At 32.2% G+C, this 12,373-nt stretch overlaps 1 protein-coding gene across 2 annotated transcripts in view; it reads right to left on the bottom strand.

The window, feature by feature from the left end:
* The window catches only part of LOC123717243 (inactive rhomboid protein 2), a 96,212-nt gene that overhangs the window by 12,451 nt on the left and 71,388 nt on the right, over positions 1-12,373 (bottom strand). For both annotated transcript variants that reach the window (XM_045673136.1, XM_045673135.1), the window contains exons 4-6: positions 10,427-10,599; positions 6,654-6,818; positions 501-714 (exon numbers count right to left, since the gene is read on the bottom strand). In XM_045673136.1, the coding sequence (XP_045529092.1) occupies positions 501-714; positions 6,654-6,818; positions 10,427-10,599 (552 nt within the window). The remainder of the gene's footprint in view (positions 1-500; positions 715-6,653; positions 6,819-10,426; positions 10,600-12,373) is intronic.

Raw genomic sequence — 12,373 nt, forward strand, 5'->3', positions numbered from 1 at the left:
GGCTGTGTCATGGCACAGTCTTAAGTTGACTTAAAATTGTCATCAATTATCCGAATATGTCAAGTTTTATATATTGTTCACGATACACTAACAATGCTTAATGCAATATGGTAGGGTTGCGGTATACATAAATTCCAAGTGTCCGCCTTTGTATGAACATTTATTAAGATAGATAGATATCATACAAGACTTGATTGTCTAAGAACAAAATTTTAAGGAGTCGGAGGTTCACAGAAAAGTTATGTAAATATGTTTACAAGAGTACTAAAATTTCGTACTACGAGTTTCACATTGAGAAAACCGTTTCATTTCACGCAAACACAATATCTATAAAATATCATTATCGCCAGAGGTGCCTACGCGAATGTGTGCGTCAGCTCGATAATCAGCGACTCAGCGGGGTGAGTATATAAACAAGCCATTACTCTACCTTACTTATTTCATAATTCAACTGTATCACTCGCAATAAAATAAATATAATCCTTAAATATTACACATACCTGTTGTAAGCTGAGACTCTTCAACATAACTTGTCCCGTGTGCGTGTGTCGACCAAAGCCGACTGGTCCGAAGCCATAACAGAGCAAGGCCAAAAGAAGCACCAGGGTCTGAACTGTGCTGACCCACCACGTGAAGTAAGGCCGGTAGTCCGTCAGCTCGTCTAACTGTTGCGCGATTTCCCCTTGTTGTGTCATTGATTTGCGAAGGGATCGTCTGTAATTGTATACATTAAATATAAAGAGACATTATTTTTAATCCATAAACAAGCGAATTAATTAATTGATTTTTTATTTCGCTTTTCTGTGTTACTCTCATAGCACTGAATGAAAAATAAAAAATAAAATATGTTTATTATGGAACATAAGATACAAGTATCACTTAGTCCGCGTCATTAAATTTGAATAGGTAGACATCGCTACTCATCGGCAAAGAAGACAGAGAATGTAGGCCGAGAGAAAAAGCTGGCGTAAAAAACTCTCGTTACTCATTTATCAAAATATTAAATCATCAAACAACACTTATTTTAAAACAAATATTGCAAATTAATTAGAATTAGCCTGTCTAGCACTAGTCACAGTTTTATCAACTAGAGAATCCTTAACTTTGTAGTAAGCCAGCTTTTCTTTAATGCATTTCTTAAATTTATTAAAAGGCAGAGATAAAAGAGCCTCTGGGATTTTATTAAAGAAGAGTATACCTTTTCCCAAAAAAGAATTACTAACTTAAGATAGTCTAGTACGGGGTAATTGCAGCCTGTGTTTGTTATTCTAGTAAACTTAACACTATTTTTGTATACATTCATAATATTTTCATAAATATATTGCGAGGGAAAGGTAAGTATATTAATTTCCTTGAATTTATCTCTCAGAGATTCCCTATATTTTAAATTATAGATTGCACGAATAGCCCTCTTCTGCAGTATGAAAATAGGTAACTAAAATAAACAAGTCTAGATGTATCGACATCAGTTAGTGAGCGAATTTTTTTAAGCGCGTAAGCTGCAGGACTAATTCTCTTCGCTAATATGAGGGGACCACTGAAGTTTTGAATTCATGCGTAGACGAGAGCGCTTATTAGCGATATGAGCCTTTCAAGCAGGCTATATTTATCTTAGTAAGTTTGGCGTTTTCAACTTCATCCACAAGGTTCAAGCCCCAGCTTCAATGGACTTTACTTTCTACTCGCTCGTACGGTGAGGGAAAAACACTTGACGAAACGGTATGTTTTAGTAATAAAAAGTCGATGACGTATGGAGGCTTGAGACTTGTCTATTAAGAAAAATAAGTGATCACAAAACAGATACATAAACCTGAGGCCTACAAGGTGTCATTGTTTATATTTATTTCTCTCTGTTTTACATGAGTGCGATGGAGTGTATATAAATATATCTATCATAAAAAATTAAGCTCTTTTTAGTTATTTTTCTCAAATCTCTATCTCATGAATGTATTAGTATCCAAGTAATTATTGTGTTTGTATGTATAGTATTACTTTTTTTTATATTTTAGTATAATATGTGTGAGAATTCTCATGTAACATATTTAGGTATACATTAAATAATTTCTAGTCTTCTGTCAGTTACTTGACCACAGAAAAATAATCGACCAAATATGTACGCCCCCACATTATAATTATACTCATGGGCTACTAACATTGTATGAAAAAATCTTTACACTATATTACTTGGGCGGTTTATGAACACGTGCAATCTGATATGAAGGGTAAATGTTATGTCCATGCGCCAACGTGACCTTGTAATATTTTAGCCATGACCTAATCTTTAAGTCTTTCAAAGGGGCTCGACAGAAAGTGAGATTCCAAAAATAAACTTGTGTGTGAAAATTCAAATGTACAAATATGGAATTGCTTTTAAAATATGAATGTCTATTAAGATATGAGGATTTACATTTGCGCCACATTTAATTCAAAGTTTATGATTCAAACTAACATAGAATGTCATAGCTGTCTATTCATAAAATCATACTGTAGAAAATAAATCAATATATATTTATAATAATATTTGGAAAACGTATTATTATTTGAAAGCTGCACTAAACTTTTATAAGGTTTCTTTACCCTACCACTTTAGTAGCTAAATAATAATAGTAATTTATTGCAAGAATGAGTTTCATGATCATGTGTCAATCTAATAGGCAAGTAGGTGATCAGCTTTTTGTGCCTGACACACGCCGTCGACTTTTTGGGTCTAAGGCAAGCCGGTATCCTCGCGATGTTTTCCTTCATCGTTCGAGCGAATGTTAAATGCGTACAAAGTAAGTCCATTGGTGCACAGCCAGGGATCGAACCTACGACTTCAGGGATGAGTGTCGCACGCTAGAGTCACTTGGCCAACACTGCTCCACCTCGGAATATAACGTGTTTAATTCCAACTGAACGTACAATTAGCTTTTAATCTAATTTACAATGCATTACGCTGATGGAATACTTTGTTAGGAAAATAAACCTTGTAATCTAAGAAGCAAACTTAATGAGGTATCTACTTAAAAGGATCAATGTTGTCATCGGTATTAAGGCGGATTATCCTTTAACGCACGATTGACTAAAACTATACCTTTAATAACATTAGTTGGGCAATGATTTAAACTCGCTAGACTGTACCTAATTCGACAAGAAGCTAAACCCTTTGATGAATTATTTTATTTTTAAACAAATTTCGGTGAGCTTACATCGAGGCTGTATTGGAGGCACTTTATTGCAGTGTAATACCATTTTCAATTCCTGAAAGTGGTGATAAATAACGTTTTCATAGATACTGTACGCAAGGATAAAGCAGAACATATATGACTTTTAAAGGCTATAATTATTTTGATATGACAAATTTGCGCCTCTTCTACACGTATGAACTCAATTCACTTTACAACAAACTACTTAAACCATCTCGGGTGCCAATTTCTCTCCCGCAGATAAATCATAATATATATTATTTCAGAGACAACAGATAGATTGAGATAAACTTTAGTTTAAAATATATCTCTAATCACCACAGAGTATGAGAAACTTGGGAATGCATTACAGACTGATTAAACCGCGTTTTTGTTGTTGCTTATAAATTTAGCTCTAGTTTTGATAACAAGACCTATAGCTACGAAATTGGTCGAAAATCGGTAAAGTACGAGAGTACTTTAAACAACACGATAATGGCCTACAGCATCAAATACCGATATTATACGTTTTTATTATAAAAAATATAAATAACAAGTTACCATAACGTTAAACATTTGTTAATTAAAATGAAGATACAAAGAGATTAAATTGTAGCGCAGGTAAAGGCGTGGTAGGCTTCGCGGCTCGGTAATAATAATTGTAGGCTTTCACGATCGATGCCTTGCTCTTAGTCTGATAATCATCGTCCAAAGTTTTCGATTGACGAGAGAGGTCGTACAATTACACAGTAGGAACAATTTCTAATTTACGTCGGTTGAATTACTTTGACGTTGTATGATTTTTATATAAGTTTTAAACCTTATGTTTGTTTGGACGTTATGGTTTATTTATAATTCATTAAGCTATTAATAAACTAATTTGATTTTTATTAACATTTATACTTGTTGTATATGATGGGATTGAATAATAATATAAGACAAAAAATAGCGTTGTATTTTTATATAAGGTTAAGCTATGGAACAGATTTTCTGGGACGTTCCTGTGGTTTATTGATTGACATATTGTTAACCACATCCATTTTCATAATTAGAATAATGGAATTATTTTAGTCCTAAATAGTTATAAATTTGTAAATCGATAAATTTAACGTAATATGCATACATAACATCGTGTCTCTACAATACTTTTTATTTGTATTATGGACTATATATAAAAATATATTCAATACATATCAGCTCAAATATTTTTGATATCATCAACTATAACTATTTAGGACTAAAATAATTCCATTATTCTAATTATGAAAATGGATGTGGTTAAGAATATGTCAATCAAAAAGCCACAGGAACGACCCATTTCCAAAGGTATGATCGCGGTAATTAATTCAATCCCCTATCTAATGGATTGGTGTTTGCGCTATGGTTTTACTGAGAACCTACCTATACCCATATATGTACCGATCACTTTGTCTAAACAGTGTTATTATCATTGTATGTTTTAATAACACTTATATTTATACTATTAGCCGAGAAATATTCGAAACATATATTATTTGTATTTGTATGGCAAACAACTTTTATTGATGACGTTTAGTTTGTAAGGCACACTAATAGCTACTACGCCGTAGACCTCAATTCCGTAGCACTAAGCCATTGCTACGTCATAGCTTATTATGATCCACAGCTCAATAATTTTGGAGTTGGCACGTAGCAGTTCAGAATTCTGTGGCAATTATATGCAATATGACTACGCATGGTCTAACTGTTGTTTATGTATCTCTACTGCTAATGCCATACTGAATAGTTATTTATAACTAATTCTCAGTGCATATTTATTTCTCATAAATATATTAGGTATAGCACCCATAAAATTTAAACGCCAAAAACGGAGGCGGCGTAAACATACGCTTCGAAATATTCTAAGTCACCTGGCAACAAAGGAGAGATGAAAGAGGCTGTTACAGCTGGAGTGAAGGTAAAGAGCTGCCCAACCAGGCCAATTCTCTACGCTGGATAGAAGCTACATTTGCATGCTAGTTTGATATAATGTTTAAAGAATTTTATTTCTTATTACAAAAAAATTGTTTTATTTACATAAGAAACTTAATACATTAGTATACACGTCGCAATCAGCCCTCCCAATTTTATTCTACTAGACTCATTTTGATGTGTATGTTTAATGCCCTTTTGAATTGGCTAACACTACGACACACCCTCATACTTAATGGATTTCTTCAAATAATTTGTACGCGGCTTCAGCAATATAAGCAAACTATGATACACATGATATGGATTATGCATAATAATATACCACTTTCAATTCAAATAAAGTATTTATATAAATAAATAATTTTGTTAATATTCAGTTATGTATTTGAAAACAACTCAACTAAAAAACTTTTGAAGAGTCGGTTGTGAAACGACGGTAATCATAGTGATGTGTCTTAGATACCTACGCGTATGGACTGATTATATAGGATATATCACAAATACATATATGTATCGTTGTTAATTCAACTGACTTAATGTAAGCTCCTCTTTTTCTAAGACATTAATAAAACGAAGCGTGACGCTGAGTAATACGCTGTTTGTAAAACATAATACTGCATACGATAAATATTACAGAAGCATTAACAACCTAGTACAAAAAAAACTGAAACAAAAATAGACTCGAAATTCTGCAAGACCCAATTTAATGGTTATTGGTATCTTTAAGTGTATGAGTTGCAAGTATTAAAAAACACCATAATTTACAACGCCGATCAATGTTTGATTTTTTTACGGTCTAATTGCACGATTGTGTCACGAATGTAGCACACGCGAACTTAAGTATAGATTTTACAGCAGTATATTACTAATCATTAACCTTATCGCGATTTCACATAAAAATATTATAAACAAAAAATGTATAGGTGTATAAGTTTACATTTTATGATTCTAAATGACCAAATAGTTTTGAGAATTATCAAGAATAAAACGTCACATCTAATAAATATGAAATAATTGTATAGATTTTTGGTCTGATTCCACTAAGCATTAAATACGGGAAGGTAGTGAGTAAAAATTACATACATTACAATTATAAATTATCGTGATTTATGTGTCTTTTTACTTTCTATTTTTAATATATCATCTTTTAGTTTAGTTTGTTTGTTTTTGTTGTTGTTCCTGTTTAGTTTTTGTCTTAATAACTCTGTATACATGTATTTACATTTTCTTACATTGCACTACTTGCCTATCTTATGTAATTTAATTAAAAAAAATTCTTTATTCACAGTGGTTGCCTGGAAGAGATCGCTCGAAAGCGATAAGGCCGCCAGTTGCCCTACTCAACACTAAAGGTAGTGTTAATAAATAAATATAAATTAAACAATATACTATACGATAATAAAAACTCATCTTAAAATTATGTAAGTCTTTCACTGTTTCATATTAGTGTCTTTAAACCACTGTATTGATTTGTTAAAGTCGGTGTCATAGTTATAAATTACAATAAATCACCAATATTAAAACATTTAAACGTCTTACCGGAAAAATCTTCCAACGATACCCATACCGAACTGCCTCCTATTCGAGTTATCTGCAAGTGGTTCCAACATGGGTTTGTGGATGCGAACACCCCCTGTCCCCCACGACACACTCCTCTCGGGCCTTCTGTACTCCACACCAGAAGATCCAAGAGGTGATCGCGCACTGAAATAAGGAATTTCGTTATTAAAGAAATATACCTTTAAGCAACATACATGAATTTATTCACTTTGTAATTATTCCAAAGTTCACTATTATTTGAAAGGACTTTTGAAACATGTTTATACCTATAACATTTAGTTTTTTTTTTCGTTTTTAATGCTACAATGGAAAACTCCATGTTTGTTGCACTATGACTGATTTAAGAGTTTTTATTTGCGGTGTAACCAGAAATTAAGCGGTGCTACCTTAGCTCTGAGCCTCAGATTTCTATTTTGTGATCATACTTAATTAACTATATTGTGATATTACTTAATATGCCATCTGGTGATCAGCCAGTATCATGAAAATTTTCATTACACAATTTCAGAAAACATCGTTGTTCGCGCAAAATCGGTGTCAATCAAAGAATGACTATTGTCGATTTGACTTTGACACACGAACTGGAGAGGTGGTGTCCCGACGTAATGGCGCAAGGGAGTTAAATTTTAACCGCTGTCGCGTGCGCACTAAATATATACCGCATACCATATAGCATTTACTTTTTTTTAATTCATCATTGTAGTAGATACGCCACTGTTGATGGTAAGTGCTACTAGTTTTAGTCTTATCGATTATTGGATTCCTTTTTTTATTATACTGACACGCGACACCGAACCAGCGCATATTATTTCACCGAGGGAAGGGAGCATCCTGGATATAGCTTTCGGATACCCAGGTCCACACATTATTTGAAGCTGCAACATTATTTTTGAAAAGTGTATTTATAGTTCGTAAAAGATGCGACTAACTTGAAATAAAAGAAATTGTTGCTGTTTAATCAAGCCGTTATGATTACACACTTAACATGATGAAACATTATTTTAATTTCCATAGATTCCAAGTCAATAAATCTAATATTTTAAATCTTATGTGATGAAAAACAATAGACTGCAATTTTTATGACGTTTTTCGTATTTGTAAACATCACAATTAAAAGAAGGAATACTATTCAATATCTCTCAGTCATAACCGTACAATAAGAATCTTTCTCAAATAGCTACTGGATGTTTAACCCTTATCATTCTCGACGCAAACAAACGTGACGAAACACGATTTAATTATAAAAGAGACTGATAGTCTGTATCGTTGTTTATAAACTCAATTCCTTCATTATGTTCCCGTAACAGCACAGATAATCTAAAATATTTGAACATATTCTAAACGCAGTACAAAGTCCAATATGTTTGATTCAAAGAGGTTCCATGTCGCTAGAATTAATACAAAAAGTTATGCCTTTGGGGCCAATTTAAACCACAAAAGGCGGTTTTAGTGAGATTTATACCGAAACAGTTTTTGGCAAGATTACTCGTTGCGCATATAGTTGGTAGGAGATTAAATCTCCAATTCTTGGACCCATGTCACAGAGATTCGGACCGAGTGATATATCTGTCAGTTGCTGGACATTATGTAGACTTAACACGGGTGAAAGATCTTTTTTATCGGCTGTAAGAAATTCTAAGGATCTGAATTTACGTAGGCATAACAAAATATTACTGTTCCCACTATCATTCTGGTTTAAATGCAAAAGTGCTGATTCATTTTCTTTGTGTGTTCATTTATGTGTGCGTGTACTAGTGTACACACGTAAGATAAGAAACTTCTTTATCACCTTTTTTTTCGAAAAATAATCTACAATTTGCAACTTTACAGAAATTGGTTAAATAAAGTTAAATTAGATAAAGTTTAACAATAGGCTTTTATTATCATAGACAAATAATAAAATTATTTCATTTTACATTATTACTACTAAGATTATTAAAAATTTCATTAATTGTAATAGAATTATTACTATCATAGTTACAAGAAAAAGATGGCGCCTAACGGAAAAATGTGGCGCGTAACAGAAAATAGTGACGGTAATTTTTTTTACAACGCCGATAAAGAAGTTTCACTTCAATAATATTAATTGAATGGTTTTCTATATTTTTTTAATTGTCTCTGCAGAAAGACGTTTAACATTACGATCTAGCCTAACGTAAGACTTATAAGTAATATAAAACTATCCAAATTTACAAAAAAGGGGGGGATAAGGGATAACATAATTAAGGATAATTTACCTTAATGATATATAAACGGTTTTTATTGTGGAATATAAATTTGTTTTCAATCAACAACTTCTAACAATAATATTCATAAACGAACAACCATAAATTTATAATGAAATGAGCAATTTATTATTGTTTGAATTAATATTTTCATTGTTCGGTCAAATTTACGGAATATCGAAAATAGGTATATCTGTATTCATCTCTTGCCATGAACAGGGCAATCAATTTACACATACAGATCGTCGATATTTAATGGCGTAGATGTATAATATTAACACTGTTTATAAATATTAGTTTAACCTTTCTTTTAAAACACTTTATTAATATTATATTAAGTCGGAGTCTAACATTTAGGTAATTAAATAGAATATGCAGTTTGAAGTTAACATCTTTTTGAATAAATATTGTGTGACCTGTTTTTTTACTTCTGGGTCACCTAAATGTTAATATTTCTATATCAAATATAAACATATTACTAACTGCTAACTTCAACTAACCTATATACAGTTTAACCATTCGCCATACATTTTAAACATATATTTATAATTATTAATAAAGTATAAATAAAACATATTAAACACTTTTTATTTGTATTGCTATTGTAACAAAAAGCCTTTCTGATGGTCCAAACTTTTTTAAATAGTTTATTACTTAAATAAAAAATAATACTTGGCGATTTTAGAAAACGTTTCAGGCTAAGTCAGGATAACATTTAGCTATAAGGACCTAATGTTAATAATTTCTCCAATATCAGTTCTCAATAAGTCCCAACTAGATAAGGGATTTAGGGGCTGTAAATAACGTCTAGGTTTTTAGGTCAAAACTATAAAGCATAGTGACCCCATTTAACCTACTTCGCAGCTCTTTGTGCTGATTTTGATATTTGAGGGCTATAATAATTGAACTTTCCTTTTATTCGTATTTAAAAAACTTACTTTCTGTTATGCTGGGTCAATTTTTAAAGGCTTTACCTTACTCACTACTTTATAAAATAAAATAAAGTTTAAAATGCCTTGCCTAGTTCAGAATGCAATTAATAACTTAATTATGAAAAAAAAATTGAAATCCCTAGAACACTAAATATTTTCTAGGTGTATTTTCTGCCCCGCAATGTTCATCCTTCAACATCATCCTTTTATATATAAAAGGGTGGTAAACGAGCCTACAGAGAGTTCCTAAAAGGCACATGCCGCAGCCCATTAACACCCATGTAGTAGCAAAATAAAAAGCTGGTATTTGGGAGTACCGGCGACGAGATGAGGACACCTTTCCATATGAGGTCGTCATTAGGCCTTTGGAGATAGAGTTGGATAGCTAGAGTTGGATACGTTGTACCTTTGCGAAACGCTTCTTGCCCTACCCAAAATACTCACATCAAAAAATCTCATTTACTTTATTTTTAAATTTTAATGCTTTTTTCTTCTTCATTAGAATAGAATAGCCTAGAATTGGCTATCACGTAGAAACTAGTATTTTGTTCTTAATTTACCTACTGCTGTACAAAGCTTTTCTGAAATAAAATACCTTTTCGGTCCTTCCGATGCATCAACATCATCATGGTGCTGACTAAGTGCTGATGAGGTAGGGGCGAAGAAGACGTCGTCAAAATCGACTTCCTCGTGGGGACTGCTCGCACTACCACGAAATGATCGCGACCATTGCGCTGACGTCGACTGACGTGATCGTCTCGTCACCGCCTGTGAAAAACATAATTAAAAAATCTTCCATATAACACTATTATTGACAGATATTCTATAGAGCCAACTCTTTTGGATGTATGTGTATATCTATTAAGACTTAGAAGGACGTGTGAAAAATTTTGTAAGTTTCCACAAATTTATCGGAAGTCAAATAATCCTTTTATGTAAATGGGGTAGCACCAGGTTTCTTGAGATGTATACACGCAATTCGAGAGGGTGAGGGGAGGACATGAGGAACTTAAGTATATATAAATACTGCTGACTTTACATTATACTATTTCATAGAAATATTACTTACATTATCGTTCTAATGAACTATATCGTATGGTCATATTTACTCCAAATAAGACTACATACTTATAAGAAATAAATAAGTATCCCTTTTTATCTAGAGTATTGTCCTGTCATATATATCTCACATTATAGTGAAAAGAGATAGATGCATACTTAGTTAAAATGTTTTAATTGGAGTTACCTCTGTTATATTAAGGTTAAAATTCCAAATACTGAAACGAGTAGAAGATGACTGAACGAGAAGAACGAACAACACAGTGCCTTTCCTCTAAAATACTTAATTAATAATAAATTACCAGTCGTAAATGGTACCCTTTATTGGACCGTACAAGGTTTCTCAGTCTTGACTGTACAATCTACCCTAACTTTTTAGTAATTTTTTTTTTTTAAATTAGTTGTAGACAAATCTGTTAATCTTATCTGGTAAATTATAATGTATGGTTAAGGTAATTTATATATCATCTAACGTAGAATATTACTGCTCACGATCACAGACCTATTTTAACATAGTTTCACGAGTGCCACAATAACATTCGGTTCCTTTTAGGGATATTAGCGCAGCCGTGAGCGAGGTTATTTATGATGTCATAACGGTCGAGCCGAGTCGATCCCCAAAGACATCGCTTTTATAATTTATAGCATGAAAATATGCTTACTAATTCATCTCCCACATATTTCGAGGGCACTAAAGCGGGAAATTATGGCTTTTGCATTGGAATAAAGGCATTGCAGTCGTCTGTCGCTCTTGCATTCTCCCTAACGCTGGTTAATCATTTTGTGTTTGAATATATTAACGTGACATTTAAATAAAATGTCTTTATAAGCCGTGTGGCTATATTTAATATTCCAAACGTCGTGTTGATTAATAAAATCGCGTTCATATTTATAAAAAGATTTTCTCTGATATTTTTTAATTGTATTTGTTAGTTAATTAAATAAAAAAACATTTGAACTCAAATATTATTATATTATTTATACTCGAAAAAGGGCTTATTGAAGTCAAATCAATATTTATTTCTTTAATATAGGTCAGCCGATTTGCAACTTAACTAAGATATCTAAAGATACTCTTCATTATGAGGTAAAGGTTATATTTAGGCCAATTACGGGTTGGCACAGCTTGCGCTTAATAAGCCACATTTCAATTATTTGTATATTTCGGTGAAAAAAATGCTTCTAATTAGCATTTAGTGTTCAAGTCATAGACTGGCAATAAATCCTCTGCCTCTCTATTTTTTAATTATTACTTAAATAAACAAATATAAAAAAAACAGTACAGAAGTAAATCTATATGCACAATTTTAATTGTGTGGAATGAATAGGCACCAATATGTAGAGGATGATCAATATCACATATACTGTTTATTACGAGTTCTACACAATCCTTACTAATATTATAAATACGAAAGTAACTGTCTCTTACGCCTAAATTGATTGTTTTAATTGTAAAGAAATTAAGTAAAGGATTAAAATTTAC

This window comes from Pieris brassicae, chromosome 12 (genome assembly GCF_905147105.1).
Source record: "Pieris brassicae chromosome 12, ilPieBrab1.1, whole genome shotgun sequence".
In the NCBI taxonomy this organism is placed as follows: domain Eukaryota; kingdom Metazoa; phylum Arthropoda; class Insecta; order Lepidoptera; family Pieridae; genus Pieris; species Pieris brassicae.